The sequence below is a fragment of the Symphalangus syndactylus genome, chromosome X (assembly GCF_028878055.3).
Source record: "Symphalangus syndactylus isolate Jambi chromosome X, NHGRI_mSymSyn1-v2.1_pri, whole genome shotgun sequence".
NCBI lineage: Eukaryota > Metazoa > Chordata > Mammalia > Primates > Hylobatidae > Symphalangus > Symphalangus syndactylus.
In genome coordinates, this window is record NC_072447.2 from 66,365,162 (window position 1) to 66,388,015 (window position 22,854).

Sequence of the window (22,854 nt, forward strand, 5' to 3'; positions counted from 1 at the left end):
TGTTTTCAATCTTCTTCTTCAACAAGTAGCAGGCACATCACCAGGGATGCTTGCAGGAGCCCCGTGCTCGGGTGGCCTCTCTCCAAACCCACGGTGGGACACTGAGATCTATTCCCTTTGCTAGACAGGTGCCTTCCTAAGTGCTAGGACAAGCTGTGCCCATGACATGCTCCTTGGCTGCATGCTAGGACTAATTATGTCTTGCCACAAACCCCTTTCCTGGACACTGGGACTGACTGCATTAAAGCTGGCCTCAGTGTGTGTTTATCCCACAGCCCCAGTCTTGGCTCTGGGTATCCGTGTGTTTACCCCAGATCCCCTGTCTGGGGTGCTAGAACAGAGTGTGTCTCATTAGACACTTTTGTCTGTATGCTGGCATCCTCTGTCCCCAGCCCATATCCACTGCCTGAATGACAGGACCAGGGCTGCTGCATACAGTCAGGCAAGCTGTGCCTTGCACAAAGGGTCACAGCCAAAAGGATATGAACGGGGCTGATATCCAACCCATGCTGTGCTCAATGGAGCCACTCAGAGGGGGGTGCCCTTGAAAGGGACATCTTTTTCTATTCTTCACAAAGGTGCCAATTATGCTACTGGCAGCCGTGGCTGGGAAGGATTGTACCCATCTGTGCCTATCCCATAGCCCCCAGCCTGGATGTTAGGGCTGAGTGGATCTTATCCTGAGCACCCCCATCATTCCTATATAATCCCTATACTTGACACCTCTGCCTTCATGAAGCTTCTGATGGGGTAAGGCCTGGGAAATGCACAAAGGTCCCTTGTCTTTACTTTTACCCAAGTTTTACTCCTGCCTCCCCAAGTGGCAGATTGAGCACATCTTTAAAACTTACTATGTCTACCAATGGGTCAGTAACAACAATAACAACAACAAAAAAAGAAAAAAAAAACAGAAAATAAAATAAAATAAAACGTACTGAAGCTTGTAAACTTTTTTTACCAAGCACACACAAAAAAATTTTCCTTGTTGCCCTAATGTATAGTACTAATGTCTAGAATGTGTTACATCCAGAGTCCATTCAAATCCCACTACTCAGGGCTGGCACAGATTCAGGGTGGAAAGTGAACGCTAGACCAGGGAAGCTCAGCATCGATCATGCCCTCTTACCCTGGGAGGAGAAGGTGGAAAAGGTCCTTGGTCCAGAGCTGACCTCTCAGCTTTCATATCTGGGCAGCTCCTATGAGCCCCTATGGTGTTCAGCCAAACCCCCAAGTCAACTAGTGTCAGAAAGACTAAGGAACAGTCTTGAACCCCCTCCCCACAGCTGCCACATCCCCCAACTTCCCTCCCACCCCACTCCATAGCCACCCCTAATACCAACAGGGAAGACACCCTTGAGTTGGCCCCTCCCCCTGCCCATGGATCCTGCAGTTACAAACCAGAGGCCCCCACCCCAGGCCCTGCCCCATCTCCCAATCAGTACTAAAGAAAGGAGGTACTGACCTGACTGTTCTGGAATTTTCACCATCAGATCTGAAAGGGAAACAGAGAAAAAAAACCAAAACAGTCAGTATATGCTCTCTACTGTTCTCCCTCTGCCCTAGGTAGAGTGGCTCTGGGGGCCTTAAGGCCTAATGCACATCACAAAAATGAGGGGAAGGGTTATTTCATGCGGAGAGAAGAGAATAGCAAGTGCAAAGCCGAGAAACAGTAGAGTGCCTCGCCAGTTGGAGAGATGAAGACGGTGGTGCTGGGGTGCAGTGAGCAAGGGGGAAGAGTGATCAGAAGTGAGGTCAAAGAGGCACCAGGAACCAACCCTGTGGGGCCTAGTGGATCACAGTGAGGAGCGTGGCTTTCCTCGAGGCAGCCAGCAGCCGTGGGCAGGGGCAAAGCCCAAGCTTGAAACACAGAAAGACCTAGGTTCAGATATTGGCTCTGCCACTTACCAGCCCCATGACCTGGGCAAGTCACTTCACCTCTCTGAGTCTGAGCCTCAGTCTCCCCGTTTGTGACATGAGGCCGATCCTCACGGGGCTGTTGGGATAATTAAGCCCTTTGGAACCCGACAGGCAAATGCCAGATATTATTAACACCATAGAAGAGGCTTTGCCAACTGCCTGGTCCAACCTGCTTATTTTCCAGATGAAGAGAACGAGGCTGAGGGGATAAATGAGTCAGCCGCTGGGCTCCTTTCTACTACACTGGTCTGCCGTTTTCATTGTGAGGCCTCTTTAGAGGCAAAATAAGGGCAAGAGAAGAGAATGGAGTTGGGGACATCACTGAGGGAACCGGGGAATGAGTGAAATCTGAACCACACCCTTCCCCTCTCACTACGCCTTCCCAAGAAGAGTGTGAGAGTGTATACGCAAGTGCACACACGTGTGTACACGTGTGTGTGTGTGTACGCGCGTGTGTGTGTATAGGGGAGGGAGGATCAGGACAGTGGGGCTGGCGTCCACTGCGTGCAGGGAAGGGGCAGAGGAGGACCACGGAAGTTGAAAGTGGAAGCGTGTGGGACACGGACTTCCCCCTTGTCATCTTCCTCCATCTTCACCTCAGGCCTCCCACCCTCACTCATGCTGCGAAGGAGACAGAGATGAACACAGCACAGGCTCTGTCCTCAGCTGAGAGAGCCAAGACGTGGCTTTAGTGAGGGGAGTGTCCATCTATGCTAAGAGCTAAATGACAGAGATACACACAGGGAGAGGAGCAGGTGGGCCTCAGAAGGGAACATTTGTTGAAAGAATGAAAGGAGGCCCCGCTGGCGAGGAGGGGCAGGCAAGCATCAGGGTGCCGCAACCACAGCACTCCCAGTTCCACTACTCACAAGCCATGGAATCCTAGGGAAGGTACTTCACTATGTTGAGTGTCAGCGCTTTGCCTTGTAAAATGGGGCTTTGGGGGTGGGCTGTGGTGAGAGTCACTCCCTTTATGGGGTGTGGCTGTGAGGCTCAGCCTAGCACAGTGCCTGGCATATGGTACATGCTCAGCAGATGCCAGTAGCACCAATCCTTAGCCTTCTCAGCCCCCTGAAGGAACAGAGGACCAGAGCCACAGCGCACCTTATCACATTTATTAAAATGTTCCATCTCCTTCTGCAGCAACAAGATTGCTTCTGAGGCCTGGCCCAGTTATTCTCAGGTACCAGGCCTGAGGGGCCTGACTTCAGTGACTCCCCAGATGCCTACAGAACTGAGGCCAAGCCTCTCAGCCTCTCTCCCTAACACTAACCCTCTGCTCTAGGCAGGCCGATCTCTTCACCACCCACCTAACCCCAAACCCAGCACACATGTATTCAGTCAGCTGTCTACCAGGCCCTGCCCTGGGAATCCAAACTCTCAAGGAGCTCATGGACTGGCCACTTGCCCCAATCTACCTAAGGGTTTAAGCAACACATCTAATCACCCCCACCACCACTGTGAACAAACTATGAGTACCTACTATGTACCAGGCATAGTGTTAGCCTCCTTTTGTACATTATCTCCTTTGATCCTGCAAAGTGGGGATTATTCATCCAATTTCAAGATGATGAAACTGAGACTCAGAAAGGTCAAAATGACTTGCCCAAGGTCACACAAGGGGAGAAGCTCAGAGTGAACCCCAAAGCTCATGTTCCTACCACCACGCTCCACTGTACCAGAAGCTCAGTGCTGGGCACGTACGCACTATGAGGGTGAGTTCCCTTATCTTCATGCCTCAATATCAAGCCAGAGAGGCACCAACAGACTTTTCCTCTCCAGTGCTCTTTCATCTGAGAGATTATGAGAAATGTACCTCTGCTCCAAAAGTATTTCTATGTGATATGTGACAGTCCTCAAGATGGCAGCAAAGGGGAGCAAAAGAGCTCCAAGTCATGATGCAGTGGGGAATTCGCCAATTCTCGCTATGGACTGATTCTTACTAGCTTGAGGGTACACAGCATCATATGACTCTCAATGTGGGGGTGCAGCCCACCCCAGGGTCCATCACCCTTTATGCATTTAGCATATTATTCATTATGTATAGAACAATCATCAGTGCCATCCTACACCTCCTCAGAGGCTCATGTACTGCCCAATGGTCATGAAGCTGGGCCGCCATTCTTTTGGGAGGCGGTATAGACTGGTAGAAAGAATGCTAGGTCCTTGTATGGCTCATTCCCTAATTGGCAGTGTGAACTTGGACAAGTCATTTCCCTCTGGATCTTGGTTCTTCACCTGTAAAGTGATGGGGCTGTGTTAGTTGAGTTCCAAGCAATCTTTAGGCCTTAAAATATTCTATTTCTTCAGAACCCCAAAGTTTATCTCTTTTATCAACTAGATTCTGCTGTCTACAAGGAGAAGCAATAGACCCAAGGACTAGATCCCTCTTCATCAATCCATGTCAGTAAAGGAGACCGACTTCTCCTGCTACTCCCCACAGCCTTTTATTTATTTATTTATTTGTTTGTTTGTTTATTTATTTATTTAGAGACAGAGTCTTGCTCTGTCGCCCAGGCTGGAGTGCAGTGGCACTATCTTGGCTCACTGCCAACCTCCGCCTCCCAGGTTCAAGTGATTCTCCTGCCTCAGCCTCCTGAGTAGCTGGGATTACAGGTGCCCACCACTATGCCCGGCTAATTTTTGTGTTTTTAGTAGAGACAGGGTTTCGCCATGTTGGCCAGGCTGGTCTCGAACTCCTGACTTCAAGTGATCCGCCTGCCTCGGCCTCCCAAAGTGCTGGGATTACAGGCATGAGCCACCGCGCCTGGCCAGCCTTCTCTTAATGAAAGGCCACTTAGGCCCCAGGATTCTCAAGAGATTTGGATATGCCAACTCCCATCCTCAGCAGTGATGGCCAATAAACAGTAACTTGTTGGAGCTTTCAGGACAGTAACCATATTTTCTGAATCAAAAACAGGCATGTAATCTGACCAGGGACTTTAATGCTGCTTCTTCCAGGTACAAGAATTTGGCCAGGTGCCGTGGCTCACACCTGTAATCCCAGCACTTTGGGAGGCCGAGGCGGGCGGATCACAAGGTCAGGAGATCAAGACCATCATGGCTAACTTGGTGAAACCCCATCTCTACTAAAAATACAAAAAATTAGCCGGGCGTGGTGGCGAGTGCCTGTGGTCCCAGCTACTCGGGAGGCTGAGGCAGGAGAATGGCATGAACCCAGAAGGCGGAGCTTGCAGTGAGCTGAGATCGTGCCACTGCACTCCAGCCTGGGCAACACAGCGAGACTCCATCTCAAAAAAAAAAAAAAAAAAAAAAAAGAAGCAATCTGGAAGATGGGAGAATAAATGGCAGAATATCGGAAGTTCCTGAACCTTTTGGGGACTTGTGGGGAAGACAGAGCAGAATGACTGAAAAGAACGGAGGCCTTGGAACTGCTGTGTTGGAGTTTCTGCCTTTGCCTCTTGACTAGATTCCCTGCCATGCTCCAAGCCATCCATAAGCAATAACTGGGGAACAATATGGTGCCTCTTCCCAGGAACCTGAAATTAGATCAAGAAGCTTGTCCCTGAAAACAAAACTAATTAAATAAATACAAAATGCATCAGAAATGAGATAATGCGGAGTAACTTGAATGATCACAGACTGGTCCTCAAGCCAGAATCTGAATAACATGCCTAAAAGATCATGTCTCCTACAGAAAGGAGACTGAACATCAACAGAAGTAGATTTTTTTTCTTTTTTTTGAGACAGAGTCTCGCTCTGTCACCAGGCTGCAGTGCAGTGGCGCGATCTTGGCTCACTGCAACCTCCGCCTCCTGGGTTCAAGCGATTCTCTTGCCTCAGCCTCCTGAGTAGCTGGGATTACAGGCGCCTGCCATCATGCCCGGCTAATTCTGTATTTTTAGTAGAGATGGGGTTTCACCATGTTGGTGAGGCTTGTCTCAAACTCCCAACCTCAGGCGATCCACCTGCCTCAGCCTCCCAAAGTGCTGGGATTACAGGCGTGAGCCACTGCGCCTGGCCCAGAAGTAGATTTTTTGAAGAATGAAACTTGAAGGGCAACTATGAACAGGGCTCCTCCCAGGAGTGTCCTGAGGAAAAAGAGACAGGTACCCTGGCCCAGAAATCATGCGGGTCTCTCCAAAAGCTGAGAACTGGCCCCGAAGCAGCCTTGCAGTTTCTTTCCTGAATATCACCTTACACCTAACCGCAAATGTCAGCTCCTTTCTCACACTGACTGCTAAAGGAACTTTTCTTTTTTTTTTTTTTGTTTGAGACAGAGCCTCACTCTGTTGCTCAGGCTGGAGTGCAATGGCATGATCTTGGCTCACTGCAACCTCTGCCTCCCGGGTTCAAGCGATTCTCTTGCCTCAGCCTCCTGAATAGCTGGGATTACAGGCATGTGCCACCATGCCCAGCTAATTTTTGTATTTTTTTTTTTTTGTAAAGACAGGGCTTCACCATGTTGGCCAGGCTGGTCTCGAACTCCTGACCTCAAGTGATCTGCCCACTTCAGCCTCCCAATGTGCTGGGATTACAGGCGTGAGCCACCACACCCAACCATGTTTATTTTTTAAAAATAGACACGGGGTCTCACTATATTGGCCAGGGTGGCCACAAACTCCTGGGCTCAAGCAATCCTGCCTCAGCCTCCCAAAGTGCTGGGATTACTGGCGTGAGCCACTGTACCCAGCCTAAATGCTGTTTTTACATACGACTGTGCAGTGACCACTTCCATTCACTCCAAGCGTCCTGCAACTGAACAACTGTGCCCTCCTCTCATTCTATCATCAGAGTTATATCACAAAGTTTGGGTTAAATCAACATTTTTTTTTTTTTTTTTTTGAGATAGGGTCTCACTCTGTCACCCAGGATGGAGTGCAGTGGCACAATCTCAGCTCACTGCAACCTCTGCCTCCTGAGGTCAAGCAGTATCTCCCACCTCAGCCTCCCGAGCGGCTGGTATTACAGGCATGCACCATCATGCCTGGCTAATTTTTACGTTTTTTGTAGAGATGGGGTTTCATCATGTTGCCTAGGCTGGTGGTCTACATTATTATGACTGCATGGATACTAATAATGGATAAATCATATGACATACTATGATTACATTTCCTTTCCCATACAACTTTTTATTTTCCCTGCTATCGATTACTGTCTATATTTCTTTTTTTTTGAGACAGGTCCTCATCCTGTTGCCCAGGCTGGAGTGCAGTAACACGATCACAGCTCACTGCAGCCTCAACGTCCTGGGCTCAAGTGATCCTCCTACCTCAGCCTCCCGAGTAGATGGGACTATAAGCATGCACCACCACACCTGCCGAATTTTTGTACTTTTGGTAGAGATGGGGTTTTGCCATTGCCCAGACTGGTCTCGAATTCCTGGGCTCAAGAGATTCACCTACCTCAGCCTCCCAAAGTGCTGGGATCACAGGCATGAGCCACCGTGCCCAGCCTGATTACTGTCCATTATTTTTTTGTCAGTTTAGTTCTCTTCATACAAATGATCAATTCTTCCCAAGCTGTCAGAAGTGCAATTCTCCTCTCAACATGCTTTGACATATCAGGTAATCCATCAGACTCTTTGTTTCCCTTAAAAACACCCACCTTCCTGCTGCAATCTAGGCTGGCTGCTCTCTAGGCCTGCCCAGATGTTGCCCTAGGAACCTCTCTCTCAGGCCAGGTGTGGTGGCTCACACCTGTAATCCCAACATTTTGGGAGGCTGAGGCGGGCAGATCAACTGAGGTCAGGGATTTGAGATCAGCCTGGCCAACATGGTGAAACCCTGTCTCTACTAAAAATACAAAAATTAGCCGGACGCAGTGGCGAACGCCTGTAATCCCAGCTACTCAGGAGGCTGAAGCTGAAGAATAGCTTAAACCTGGGAGGCAGAGGTTGCAGTGAGCCGAGATTGCGCCACTGCACTCCAGACCGGGAGACAGAGGGAGACTCCGTCTCAAAAAAAAAAAAGAACCTCTCTCTTTTCCATCATCTAGGAATTCCTTTCACCTCTCCTTTGCGTTGAACTTCCTGTTTCCTAGATTCCGTGGCTTTTTTTTCCTTTCTTTTTTTTTTTTTTGTTTATGCCCATATTTTGCTGGAGCACATTCCCCAGGGCTTCCTGAGAAAGGAGGCATAGGACTTAAAACCTTTAGATCTTATATACCCTCATACTTGATTGATCATTCAACTGAGTATAGACTTCTAGGTTGGAAATTGTTTTCCCTCAGAATATTGAGAACACTGCTCCATCACATCCTAGCTTCCAGTGTTGCTGTTGATAAGTCCAACGCAATTCCTTTTCTTGATTCTTTGTATATGATGTTTTTTCTCTGGAAGCTTTTAGGATCTTCCCTTTAATCCCTGGTATTCTGAAATGTCACAGTGGCATATCTTGGCATGGGTCTTTTTATCATTTATCTTGCTGGGTACCCAGCAGGAGTTTTCACTCCTTCAGTTCTAGGAAAAGTTCTTGTATTACGTCTTTGAGAATTTCCTTCCTGCTGTTCCCTCCATTCTCTATTTCTGGAACTCCTATTGTTGGCTGTTGGAGTTCCTCAATTGATCCTCCAATTTTCTCATCTTGTCTCTTCTGTTGTCCCTTTGTCTTGTTATTCTGCTTCCTATGATATCTCCTCACCTTTTATTTTCTAATCCTTCTGCTGAAATTTTTATTTTAGCTCTCACTATTTTTAATTTCCCAGGTTTCTTCTCCTCCCTTCATTACCTTCCAAGTTTCTTTTTTATGTTTGTTTGTTTGTTTGTTTGTTTGTTTGCTTTTTCAATCTGTCTTCCAAGTTGATGGTTTTCCTCAAATAGCCTTAGACTATCTGATTATCTCTGGCTACCACGAGCTTGAGGTTTTTAAAAACATATGCTGAGGTTTATTTCTTTTCTTTCTTTCTCTCTCTCTCTCTCTTTTTTTTTTTTTTTTTTTTGGTTTAGAGACAAGGTCTTGCTATGTTGCCCAGGCTGGTCTCAGACTCCTGGGCTTAAGTGATCCTCCCACCTCAGCACCCTCAAAATGCTGGGATTACAGGCATAAGCCACCATGCCTGGCCCAGCGTACTGAGGTTTAGTTTACATTAAAATAAAATATACCTATCTTAAGGGTCCTTGGCCGGTGATCCTAGATTAGTTCCCATGACACTACCAAGCTGCTTGGAAGCTCTGTGTGCAGGTGGGGCTTGCCAGGTGGTGGGCTTCACTATCAAATTACTGGGCTGAAAGCCTGTTCTTTTGTTAGAAGACTTCCCAATGTCGGCTTTTGGAGGCCTTTTTCTCTGGGGCCTTTCAGTTTCCCCAGAGAACAATCCTTTGATCTCATCTGTGTACCTGACTTTGGTGTCCTAGAAGTGGGGGAGTTGAAGGAGGTTAGAGTCCCACTGTTTTAAGTGGAAGGAAGTTGGGGTTCCACTGTTTTAGGTTGCAGATCCCTTTGCCTGCAGGCCTGTTTCACCCCATCCTCCACTGTACTTGGTGACTTCAAGTCAAAGCCTCTTAACTTCAGTTTCTCCAAAGAAGCAACCTCCATCTGCAGGGATGCAGCTGGGAGTGGGGGACTCACTGTCTGGATGGGGTTGGGGAAGGACCAAAAAGACAAGACTTTTTTTTTTTTAAGACAAGGTCTCTGTCTGCTGCCCAGACTAGGGTGCAGTGGTGTGAGCATAGCTCACAGCCTTGACCTACTGGGCTCACCAAGCGATCCTCCCACCTCAGCCTCCTGAGTAGCTAGAACCACAGGTACATGCCACCACACCCAGCCAATCTTTTGTTTGTTTGTTTGTTTGTTTGTTTGTTTGTTTGAGACAGGGTTTTACTATGCTGCCCAGGCTGGTCTCAAACTCCTGAGCTCAAGCAATCCTCCCACCTCAGCCTCCCAAAGTGGCGGGGGAATTACAGGCATGAACCACTGTGCCCGGACAGAAAAGACTTTCAACATTCCCATTCTCAGGTCCATACTTCATCCTGCCTTCCGAAGATGTACCTTCAGTACCTCTCAATCCTGAGCACTGCTGGGATTCTCTAAGTAGAATAGTTTACTTCTGGTCAGCATCCCAGATCTTATCTGTTTCTACCTTTTTTATTCCTTTTTTCATATTTTAATGAGATTTGGGAAAGCAACAGAAATAAGTTTATCCAACTCATTGTGTTTAACAGGAAGCTCCCTTTCTTATTCCAGCCAACTCCTATTCATCCTCCATGACTCATTTAGGCACCACCTCCTCCAGGAAGCATATCTTAACATCCCTAGGCTGGGTTAGGAGCCCCTCCTCTGTTCTCCCACAGTATCCTTTTCTTGACTCCATCACAGCCCTGATCAAACTGTTCTGAAATTGTCTATTTCCATGGCTGACTCTCCCAGCGACTGGGAGCTCCTGGTAGTCAGGCGCTCTGTCTCATTCCTGCTTGGACCCCCAGATCACAGAGTCTGGTTTCCAGGTGTATGGAGTAAATATGTGGTGACAAAATTAATGAATAAATGAATGGCTAAATAAATGAATCGGACCCAGCTAGAGGGACCATCTGGAAAGGGAAATAAGCTGAATACAATTGTCCCTATATAAGGTCAATTCCCTAAAAGCTGTAAGTTCCTTTGATGCTGTGTGTGCAAGGAAGCCTATCACAGCATGATTTAAACCAGTGAAAAAAATGAGCACAGCTTCTACACCCTACATTAAGAGGATGGTTAAGTCCATCGTGGTATATCAGTTCCCACTAACAATGACGGTTGTGAAGAATATGTAATGACATGGGAAATGCTCAAATGGAAAAATCAAGAAAAAAAATTGTATGTGTAAAATCATTTCAACTACATGAAAAAAATGCAGAGAACAAGGGCAATACACCAGATGCTCAGAGTGGCTGCCTCTGGGTGCTGTAATTATGTGTAATGTTTTTCTCCTCTACTTTTCCTAGTTTTTCTAAATCTCCTAATTTAAAAATGCATTGAAAGTATAATTTTTTAAAAGCTACTAAGAAATCAAATTGGTTAAGTAGCCTGAGAGTACTGGGAACAGTACTCCCGTGAAGCGGGGGGCATAAGAATCAGTGCACATGTCCACCAGGGCTTGCTGGGAAAGCTCCATTCTTCACCGGCCACAGTCTCTGAAGGCCCAGGCCCACAGAACACCCCCTGTTCCCTTCCCTGCAAAGCAGGACCTAGCTCAGGAAGCCAAAGGAGAAGGATCTTGGAGGCCAGCCTATTACAAATCACAATCTCATGGGTTGTAGTGATAAACAGAAGGCTCTACACTGGGGACCACACTTTAGGGGCCACTCTCCATCAGGCAAAAGGTCTGTAATGCCATCAGGACCCATCAGGATCTTTGGCCCTGTCCCTTCTAGGCTGCACTTCAAGCGCCAAGGACCTCAGAATTTCCTGCCTAAATTTCTTGGGCTTACTTTCAGGAATTGCATGGTCTTATTACCCAGGTCCATCTGTTAGGCCCAGGGAGCAGCCTAAGGGGAAGGGGAGATAGACAGGGCTTGGACGTGTTGGCTGGGGTATCTACACATCTCAAGGCTCCATATGAACTACAGGAGGGAAGAGAAGTGTGGAGGGCCAAGGGCTTCAACTGATAACTTGCTTGGGCCCTAGAAATGTAGAGGCAGGTGAGTCTATAGAGCCTTAGGCCTCAGGGTTTGTAGAAGGCCCTAGCCTTCACAGATCTGGGTTCAAATCCATTCATTTGCTGTGGAACCCATGGATGAATCCATTCTCCCCTCTGAACTTAGTTTCCCGAACTATAAAATAGGCATAATAATTCTGACTTCAGAGAATTGTGTTGAGGTTTGTAGAATGACAGTAGTTATGAGTCCAGGCTTTAGGTCAGACAGGCCTGGATTTGGGTCTCAGCTCTGCCTCTTCCAGCTATGCGATTTACGACCCTAAGTTTCAGTTTCTTCATTAATGTAATGGAGATAATAATAGCACTAATATGATAGGGTTGTTGGGAGGATTATGGTTATAAAGAATATGGGATAACATTGGAAAATGCTTAAATGAGAAAATGCTGCTTAATAATGGTTGTGCAAACACTGGCTGTGGTGGAGGTGACTGGGCCTTCTGCACTCCCCAGGTTCGTGCAGCTTTATTTTTCCCCATAGCACTTACCACTACTTGACATATTATGTGTCTTCTTGTTTATTTGTTTCTTTTCCACACCCATCCCAGACATCCATACACTAGAATCTCAGCTCCACAGGGCAGAGGTTTTGTCTATTTTGCTCACTGTTTCCAAGTGCCTTGAACAGTGTGAGGTACTTAGACGTTCTTCAAATTTGAACAGTTAGCCAGGCGTGGTGGCAACAGAGAGAAATAAGTTTCTAGGTCTCCCTCAGCTACTAGGGAGGCTGAGGCAGGAGGATCACTTGAGCCCAGGAATTTGAGGCTTCAGCGAGCTATGATCATGCCACTGCACTCTAGCCTGGGCAACAGAGCACAACCCTATGTCAAAAAAAAAAAAAAAAAAGTTAACCGGTTATCTGCCATGTAGACAAGGGTAAAAAGGCATTTGGGGCCAGGCACGGGGGCTCATGCCTATAATCCCAGCACTTTAGGAAGCCAAGGCGGGAGGACTGCTTGAGCCCAGGAGTTTGAGACCAGCCTGGGGATCACAGGGTCTTCATGCCACTTGCGGTTTAGGGAAGACCCCATCTCTACAATGAAATAAAAATTAGCCAGGCATATTATTGTGTGCCTATAGTCCCAGCTACTCGGGAGGTTAAAGTGAGAGGATTGCTTGAGCCCAGGTCGAGACCAGCCTGGACAACATAGCAAAACTCTGTCTCCACAAAAATACAAAAATTAGGTGGGCATGATGGTGTGTGCCTATAGTCCCAGCTACTCAGGAGGCTGAGGCGGGAAGACTGCTTCAGCCCAAGAGTTTGAGACAAGCCTGGACAACATAGGGAGACCCTGTCCCTACAAACAACCAAAAAATTAGCCAGGTGTGGTGGCCCATGCCTGTGGTTCCAGCTACTTGGGAGGCTGGAGTGGGAGGATCACTTGAGCCCAGGAGGTAGAGGCTGCAGTGAGCCGTGATCACACCATTGCACTCCAGCCTGGGCGACACAGTGAGACTCTGTCAAAAAAAAAAAAAAAAAAAAAAGGGGCATTTAGCTATACGAGCAGCCAGAATAAAGGCATGGAATCATAAAGAAGCCTGACATGCTTAGGAAACTCTACATAGTTTAGTACAACTTGAGTGTAGGGTTAGGAAGGAAACAGAGTGGCTTGAAGAATGAGTGGAGCTATAGCCTTACCCAAAGGAGCATGCAAGCACTTCCCTAAACCGCAAGTGGCATGAAGACCTACTTGTGACAGCGAGGAAGGAGAAAAGCACTAGGGGGAGGTAAAGATGATTCCCAAGTTCAAGTGACACCTAAATCATGACAATGTAAAAAGTGAAAGTAGGCCGGGCACGGTGGTTCACGCCTGTAATCCCAGCTCTTTGGGAGGCCAAGGCGGGTGAATTGCCTGAGGTCAGGGGTTGGAGACCAGCCTGGCCAACATGGTGAAACCCCATCTCTACTACAAATACAAAAATTAGCCGGGCATGATGGTGGGCGCCTATAATCCCAGCTACTCAGGAGGCTGAGGCAGGAGAATCGCTTGAATCTGGGGGGCGGAGCTTGCAGTGAGCCCAGATCATGCCATTTGACTCCGGCCTGGGTGAAAGAGCGAAACTCCGTCTAAAAAAAAAAAAAAAAAGTGAAAGTGAAAGATGATTCAGGTAGCCAGGCGCAGTGGCTCACGCCTGTAATCCCAGCACTTTGGGAGGCCGAGGCGGGTGGATCACAAGGTTAGGAGTTCAAGACCAGCGTGGCCAAGATGGTGAAACCCCGTCTCTACTAAAAATACAAAAAAATTAGCTGGGCGTGGTGGTGGGTGCCTGTAATCCCAGCTACTTGGGAGGCTAAGGCAGAGAATTGCTTGAATCCGGGAGGCAGAGGCTGCAGTGAGCCGAGATTGCACCACTGCACTCCAGCCTGGGCAACAGAGTGAGACTCTGTCTCAAAAAAAAAAAAAAAAAAGAAAGATGATTCAGGTAGAGAGGAAGACTCTTTTCTAAGGAAGCCAAGAATCAGACCTAGAAATGACAAAAAGTATAGCGAACAGGTGGATGAGGTAATGGTGTTATGCAAGAAAGTCTCATGAAGATTATTTAAAAAGAAGAAATAGAACCATAGGACAAATCAGAAAGCTTGTTGGATACTGGAATCACTTTTAGTAATGGAGCCAAACAATCTTGAAGGCAAAGATGGCGGTAAATGACAAAATGAAGGCCATGGTGGTTTCAGTTGCTGGCTATCCTTTTGCTGGTGATTATTGTTCCTATAGTCCTTGTTTAACACAACTCACTGTACAGGTTCTGGGATGATAAAAATGATGTTGATGATGATGACAATGATGAGGAAGATTGCTATATACCTCAAATGAAATATTTGTCTATCACTTTTAAAATGTCTTTTTCAGGAAATAAAGAGACAAGTGTCACTTCACATTTACATTTTGAAGAGAAGAAAGGCAGAGATTACAACCAAGAGAGCCTTGAATACCAGGCAGCACAGCGTGAACCTCACGCTGTAGTTGCCAGGGAGCCCCTGGGAGGCTTGATCCAAGGAGTGATGAGGTCAAAAGCTGCCTCCTTAGAGAATACCTTCTCTAACTTCATGCTCCTTTCAATCATAAGCAAATACTATATGTTACATAATCATAATAAAGTAATAAGCAGACTTTATTTGGGCCTTAGCATATTCTGCCTTATAATAATCCAAATAATCATAAAGTTACTATTTATTTTTCGTATTTTTTATTTTTTGAGATAGAGTCTCACTCTGTCACCCAGGCTGGAGTACAGTGGCGCAATCTCGGCTCACTCCAACTGCTGTCTCCCAGGTTCAAGTGATTCTCGTGCCCCAGCCTCCCGAGTAGCTGGGATTACAGGTGTGCACCACCACATCCAGCTAATTTTTGTATTTTTAGTAGAGATGGAGTATCACCATATTGGCCAGGCTGGTCTCGAACTCCTGGCCTCAAGTGATCCACCTACCTCAGCCTCCCAAAGTGCTAAGATTACAAGTGTGACCCACCACACCCAGCCTTATTTATTTTTTTAGACAGGGTCTCATTCTGTCACCCAGGCTGGAATGCCGTGGCATGATCATACCTCACTACATCCTTGAACTTCTGGGCTCAAGCAATCTTCTGCTCTCAGTCTCCCGAGTAGCTAAGACTACAAGCATACACCACCACGCCCAGCTAATTTTTTCATTTTTTGTAGAGATGGGGTCTTGCTATGTTGCCCAGGCTGGTCTCAAACTCCTGGCTCAAGCAATCCTGCCTCGGCCTCCCAAAGTGCTGGGAGTACAGACATGAGCCACCATGCCCAGCCATAAAGTTACTATTTAGTTGCACCTACAATGGTCCACAGTTGTACCTGCTACTTTGCACAGTCTTCATAACTGTTGTGCAAAGTAGTTCTTCTCATTGTATGGATGCAGTCACTGAGGTATGGAGGAGCAATGTGACTTACCCAGACTCACACAGCTAATAAGTAGTAGAGCCGAGATTCAAGTCTAGGTTTGTCTGATTCCAAAACCAATGCTTTTAACTGCTACAGCTGCTGCTTCCTTCTGTCATCCCAGAGCCAAGTGGCACTTCATCTCCCATTCCAGCCTGCAAGCTTGGCCCCTCTCCCTCATCTGTCTCCTGTCTCCCCACCACACAGTGCAGCCCAAGGCCCCCCGCCCCATGAACACTCAAGGAGCGCTTCTAGAAGAGACAATCATTTAAGGATGGAAAGGGGGAACACCAAAAAAGGAAGGTGCGGCTATGCACAGGTATTGTAGCACAGATCAGCTCGGTACTACAATGAGAGAGAGAGAGAAGAAGCAAAGGAAAACAGAACTAGCTCTCTAGCCCTGCCTTCTTTCCTCCCTCTGCTGGAGGCAGAGAGATGGAGGTTCAGCCATGATGGGAAAGAGTGGGCGGAAGGGGGAGCAGCTAGCACAGCCTGCTGTTGCAGAAGCCTCAGCTCGGCCTCCAAGCCCCCTCTTGAGTGCTTGGGGCCCATCTCTGCCCCGCTTGCTCCCACCGCCTGGACAAAGAGGCTGGGCTGCCCTCCAAGCACCCAGCCAATCCCAGCAAAGCCCAGCTCACAGCAGATGGAGAGCCTCTCAAGCCACAGAGAGGGCACCCAGAGAGGTGGAGGGGCTGGCCCAGGGGTCCAGAGGGAGGCAGGGGCAGGGCTGGGATCAGAACCCAGGTGTCCGGTTCCTCGGCTGAGGGCTCGCTTGACTCCATGGTCTAGGCAGCAGAGGTTGAGGAAAGGGGTGCTCTGGAGGCCACTGGAGGAATGCTTATGATAAGGGCTGGGGCCAGAAGCAGCACAGGCCCAAATGAGGTCATCCAGGCTTGGCTATGTGGGGGGCCTACTAATAGTTTCCAGTTTCAGTCTGGGTTGAAAAAGCAAAACAACCATTTTTTAAAGTAGCTTTCCCCTTAGTTTCCACCTCAAGGGCATAAATGTTTATCTCCTCTCTCTCCCAGGACCCCACCATAATGAAAGTGAAGGAATAAAATAAAGTATGAACTCATAACAGGGAGGAGGATGGGAGAGGGTGAGATCAGTGGGTGAGAGACTTCAACTAATTTCTGGAAGCAAAAAACAAACAGCAGGGTGTTCACACTTGAGGGAGATCCAGGAACACCACTTAGGGGCTTGCAGCTGAGGAGGGAGACAGTCAGGCCAGAAGAGGCCCAGAGAGACTCCAGACTTGGAGATGGTAGCTGCCAGAGAGGGTAGGAGGAACCAAGGCACTGGACACTGGGATAAATGGAAGGTAAGTATATGACATCCTTCCTTCCCTGCCACCCCAACCCCCAGACCTAGAACACAGGCCGCCTGGCATTCACCCCTAGGCAAAGTATCAGAGGGCTGCTTGCTAAAGGGATTAAACTATTTAGGATGAGTCAAGACACCTAGTGGCATGTTGGTGCCCCCAAAATAAAGTGCTATTCATTCTGGCCTTTGGGGATTATAACAACCAACTCCCTGTCAGCTCGCCAAAATGAAGCCAGTGAGTGGACAAGCAAGCCTGGATATGCAGGCAGCTCACCGCTCAGTCAGACTTTCTTTTTTTTTTTCTTTTTTTCTTTCTTTCTTTTTTTTTTTTTTTTTGTAGAGACAGGGTTTCATCATGTCATCATATTGCCCAGGCTGGTCTCGAACTTCTGGGCTCAAGCGATCCTCCCGCCTCAGCCTCCCAAAGTGCTGGGATTATAGGCATGAGCCACCACGCCTGGCTCAGTCAGACCTTCTATTAACTTATTCACATACCATAAAATAGAAAGTATGAGAGAAAAGGTAAGCAGCCTACAGGATCAACAGCCTACAGGAAGTTCAACACCCAACTAACAGACATTCCCAAACAAGAAAACAGAGCAAATTAAGGGAAGGGAATAATCAAAGAAATAACATAAGGAGAGGGCCAGGTATGGTGGCTCACGCCTGTAATCCCAGCACTTTGGGAGGCCAAGGTGGGCAGGTCACTTGAGGTCAGGGGTTCGAGACTAACCTGGCCAACATGGTGAAACCCCCAACTCTACTAAAAATACAAATTAGCTGGGCGTAGTGGTGCACACCTGTAATCCCAGCTACTTGGGAGGCTGAGGCAGGAGAATCACTTGAATCCAGCGGGTGGAGGTTGAGCCACTGCACTCTAGCCTGTGCAACAGAGTGAGGCCCTGTCTAAAAAAAAAAAAAAAAAAAGGCCAGGCACGGCGGCTCATGCCTATAATCCCAGCACTTTGGGAGGCTGAGGTGGGTGCATCATCTGAGGTCAGGAGTTCGAAATTCCATCTCTACTAAAAATACAAACATTAGCCGGGCATAGTGGTGGGCACCTGTAGTCCCAGCTACTAGAGAGGCTGAGATGGGAGAATCGCTTGAACCCAGGAGGCAGAGGTTGCAGTGAGCCAAGATCACGCCACTGCACTCCAGCCTGGGTGACAGAGCGAGACTCCATCTGAAAAAAAAAAGAAGAGACTTAGTCCTTCAAACTGAAAGGGCTGCTTGAGTACTACTCAGGATGAATAAAAAACAGACCTTGTTCTGCATGCTGGTTACCTAGGTGTTTGGTTTGTAAAAAGTGACTATATCACTTGTGATATGGTCATATCACTTCTGATATGAGCACTTTTTTGTATTCATATTATATTTCGGTATGAAGTTTTAAAACAATCCTGGGAGTACAAAGGTTGTGTAACTGTGAGTAATGAGGTATAATTACAGTACACTATTTGGCCCTGCGATGACTAATAGTGACATAGTCATAATCACATAAACAGTGTACTGCCAGGTAATTTTTATAATCAATCTCTCTAGATAAAGCATTGAAAACATAATTATTTTTACAGAATAGAATGCAAATGTAATCTACATTGCTAGATACACAAGTACAGAACATAGAGACTGGGAGGTGGAAGAGGGGAAGGAGAGATGGAGGGAAGGATGGCACTAATAACTATATCTTACAAAGTATGTGGTCAAGAGATGCTGTGGAAAACTGATGAAATAAGAAGTCACAGTTTAAAACAGTACTTAATAAAGTTACAAAGGTAACTAATAGAGGAGCCCAAACAATAATAAAACTCTCAAAATCTGGGAGGGGCCGGGCGCAGTGGCTCACCCCTGCAATCCCAGCACTTTGGAAGACCGAAGGATGAGGATCACTTGAGCCTAGGAGTTCAAGACCTAACTGGGCAACATAGCGACACCCCGTCTCTAAAAAAAAAAAAAAAAAAAATTAAAAATTTGCCAGGTATAGTGGCATGCACCTGTGGTCCTAACTACTCGGGAGGCTGAGGCAGGAAGATTGCCTGAGTTCAGGAGTTTGAAGTCATAGTGAGCTATGATCACACCATTGTACTCCAGCCTGGGCCACTGAGCGAGACCCTGTCTCAAAAAAAAAAAAAAAAAAAGTGGAAGGGAGTGTTGAGAAAGAGTCAGCTGTTGTAAATAAGCTAAATTATTTTGTCATAGTAGGAAAAAGTCAAGATAATGTTTAAAGTTGATAAATAGGAAATACCCATTCAAGCACGTTATTTAGAGATACGAAGTTACCGCCAGAAGAACTAAATGAGAAAAGTGGTTGCATCTGGGGCTGAGAAGCAGGGGATAGGAAGACATCAGTTTTTTACTACATGAGTCCTTATGTACTATTTTGCCTTTTTAAAATTGTGCATGTGCAGCCTTGCTGCCACCAACATGGAGACTTTGTACCGTGTCCCGTTCTTAGTGCTCGAATGTCCCAACCTGAAGCTGAAGAAGCCGCCCTGGTTACACATGCCGTCGGCCATGGCTGTGTATGCTCTAGTGGTGGTGTCTTGCTTCCTCATCACCGGAGGAATAATTTATGATGTTATTGTTGAACCTCCAAGTGTCGGCTCTATGACTGATGAACATGGGCATCAGAGGCCAGTAGCTTTCTTGGCCTACAGAGTAAATGGACAGTATATTATGGAAGGACTTGCATCCAGCTTCCTATTTACAATGGGTTTCATAATCCTGGACCGATCGAATGCACCAAATATCCCAAAACTCAATAGATTTCTTCTTCTGTTCATTGGATTCATCTGTGTCCTATTGAGTTTTTACATGGCTAGAGTATTCATGAGAATGAAACTGCCGGGCTATCTGATGGGTTAGAGTGCCTTTGAGAAGAAATCAGTGGATACTGGATTTGCTCCTGTCAATGAAGTTTTAAAGGCTGTACCAATCCTCTAATATGAAATGTGGAGAAGAATGAAGAGCAGCAGTAAAAGAAAGATCTAGTGAAAAAACGGGAAGCATATTGAAGCTTGGACTAGAATTTCTTCTTGGTATTAAAGAGAAAAGTTTATCACAGTATTTTTTTTTCCTGCTGACCTATTGCTATACCAATGATGTTGAGTGGCATTTTCTTTTTAGTTTTTCATTTCTTAACATATACTCCATATCTACAACTATAATGTCAAATAAAGTGATTATTTTTTACAACCCCCTTAACATTTTTTGGAAATGACATCTCTGATTTTCAGAAATTAACATAAAATCCGGAAGCAAGATTCCATAAGCTGGACAGCTGATCAGCTTTACCTATGGTGCTTTGCCTTTAACTAGAGTGTGTGATGGTAGATTATTTCAGATATGCATGTAAAACTGTTTCCTGAACAATAAGATGTATGAACGGAGCAGAAATAAATACTTTTTCTAATTAAAAAAAATTGTGCATGTGCATTGCTTTGATTTAATTTGTCAAAACAAGCCCTTCTCTTTCTTTAGAACTCTGGCTTCCACACTGTAAATATGAAATGGGCAGGCTGATGATTCTGGGTGACATGAGGTCCTGTTCTCCAATCTATGCTTCTTTTGAGAACAGGAGGTAAGAGAGGCGGGTGAAGGGCTGGCCCCTCCTAACTAACCCCTTGGCTCCTCACAGCCATCCACGCAGATACTGTCTTGGCTGCCCCAGCCTGCTCCACCTCTGGTCCTCTTCCAATCCCACCATCCCCAGTCCAGCCTCTTCAGCCTTACATTCATTCAACTATTTACACCTATTAGTTATTTATACCTGCTTGAGTCACAAAGGATTTGAGGGTGCTTACTCCAAGAACATAGAATAGAAATTGAACTCGAAAATAAGTCCGAAAAAGAAATAAATCAACAAAGATGCTAGAGCTATGCTTCAAATTAACTGGTGGCTGAGGCAAAAAGGAAGATACAACAAGCTATGACAGCCTCACATTAGGAAGGAAGAAATACACCAGTTTTCAGGGGAAGCAAAGCTTTGATTCGTTAAGTCATTGTCCATGGGAGATTTCATGAAAGAGAAGAAAAATTACTATTTACGGAGCACCTACAGTATCAGGGAATGCCATCGAAATTATCTTGGCTAACCTTGAGAAATATGCCAGGCATGGTGGCTCACGCTTATAATCCCTGAACTTTAGGAGGCCGAAGTGGGAGGATTGCTTGAGCCTAAGAATTCAAGACCAGCCCAGGCAACATAGGGAGACTCTGCCTCTACAAAAAAAATTAGTCGGTCATGGTAGTGCATGTCTGTGGTCCAAGCTACTTGGGAGGCTGAGGTAGGAGGATCACTTGAACCCAGGATGTCGAGGCTGCAGTGAGCTGTGATCGCACCACTGTTCTCCAGCCTGGCTGATAGAAAGAGACCCTGTCTCAAAACAAACAAGCAAGCAAACAAACAAACAAAGAAAAAACTTGAGAAATAGGCATTGTTATCCCATTTTACAGAAAAACTAAAATTCAGAAAAGGTAAAATGACCTAGCTGAGGCCATCCCGCGGGTTGGGGTGGAACATAGATTCAAATCCAGGTCTGTCTGTCTCCAAAGCTCGTTCTTTATGTATCATATCATCGGGCCTCAAAACAAAGACACCCGGAGTAGAGCTGCCCCACCCAAGGTAATGGGGATATACTAAAGACAGACACAGGTCCACCCTCTTCCATGAAAACAGAAAAACAGGGATGACAGAACTGGCTGTCAGGCCAGAAACTGCCTCTGAGCTGCCTCAGTTATAGTAAATGAAGCCACATAAGACAAAAAACAGCAGAAAGAAAGCTGGCCCTGAGCTAGGGGGAGAAAGAGAACAGCACATTTAAGAAAAGATGCACGGGGTGTGGTGGCTCACACCTGTAATCCCAACATTTTGAGAGGCCAAGGTGGGCGGATCACCTGAGGTCGGGAGTTCAAGACTAGCCTGACCAACATGGAGAAACCCTGTCACTACTAAAAATACAAAATTAGCTGGGTGTGGTGGTGCATGCCTGTAATCCCAGCTACTCGAGAGGCTGAGGCAGGAGAATCCCTTGAACCCGGGAGGTGGAGGTTGCAGTGAGCCGAGATCACGCCATTGCACTGCAGCCTGGGCAACAGAATGAGAGACTCCATCTCAAAAGAAAAAAAAAGAAAAGAAAAGAAAAGGAAAAAACCAAACACCGCATGTTCTTACTCATGGGTGGGAATTGAACAATGAGAACTCATGGACACAGGAAGGGGAACATCACACTCTGGGGACTGTTGTGGGTTGGGGGGAGGGGGGAGGGACAGCATTAGAAGATATACCTAATGCTAAATGACGAGTTAATGGGTGCAACAAACCAACACGGCACATGGATACATATGTAACAAACCTGCACATTGTGCACATGTACCCTAAAACCTAAAGTATAATAACAATAAAAAAAAAAAAGAAAAGATGCTCTGAATGCTGGCATTCATACTAGGGTGACTCTTCTAATCAGCGTTCTCTTTTCTGCTCACACCCTGACTGGCCTTATACAAGTCCTTTCTCTCTCTGGGCCTCAGTCTTCTCATCTGTAAAATGAATAGCTTCAGTTGGATGATTTGTCAGAGTCCTTCCAACTTGTGGTTTCTTGATTTCTATGCTGGTATTATTAAAACCCTACTGGTCATGAATGCTGCCACTCCTCCGAGCTTCCAAAGCAGGCTGCACTCCCCTCCATCATCATCTTTCTCCCCACATAGGTTATCTCTACTCCCACTGCCCAAGCACAGGCCTGATCATCTCTCATCTAGACTGCTGCACCAGCCTCCTCCCTGGATACCCTCCAATCTATCTTCCAAACTGCCCTCTAGGGGGAGCTCTCCAAAACGTGGCTCTTGACATGTTCTCCCACACCACACAATAGGCACCTCTCCCCCAGTTTAAAATGCTACTTGGCCAAGCACGGTGGCTCATGCCTGTAATCCTAGTACTTTGGGAGGCCAGGGCAGGGGGTTCACCTGAGGTCAGGAGTTTGAAACCAGCCTAGCCAATATGGCAAAACCCTGTCTCTACTAAAAATACAAAAATTAGCCAGGCGTGGTGGCACATGCCTGTAATCCCAGCTACTCGGAAGGCTGAGGCAGGAGAATTGCTTGAACCCGGGGCGGGGAAGA

At 46.7% G+C, this 22,854-nt stretch overlaps 2 protein-coding genes across 7 annotated transcripts in view; one reads left to right on the top strand and one right to left on the bottom strand.

Moving 5' to 3' along the window:
• IQSEC2 (IQ motif and Sec7 domain ArfGEF 2) overlaps positions 1-22,854 on the bottom strand; it is an 89,246-nt gene that overhangs the window by 56,811 nt on the left and 9,581 nt on the right. For all 6 annotated transcript variants that reach the window (XR_008654771.2, XM_055267235.2, XM_055267241.1 and 3 more), the window contains exon 2: positions 1,463-1,492. Coding sequence is in view for 5 of the 6 variants with exons in the window: in XM_055267235.2 (XP_055123210.1) it covers positions 1,463-1,492 (30 nt within the window). In the remaining variant the exon portion in view is untranslated. The remainder of the gene's footprint in view (positions 1-1,462; positions 1,493-22,854) is intronic.
• LOC129475179 (oligosaccharyltransferase complex subunit OSTC-like) lies at positions 19,145-20,181 on the top strand. The gene has a single exon (XM_055267246.2). It carries the CDS (start codon positions 19,156-19,158, stop codon positions 19,594-19,596), a length of 441 nt encoding a protein of 146 aa, XP_055123221.1. The 5' UTR covers positions 19,145-19,155; the 3' UTR covers positions 19,597-20,181.

Coding starts and splice junctions, on each gene's coding strand:
- LOC129475179 (XM_055267246.2), top strand. CDS start 19,156: ATGGAGACTTTGTACCGTGTCCCGTTCTTAGTGCTCGAATGTCCCAAC.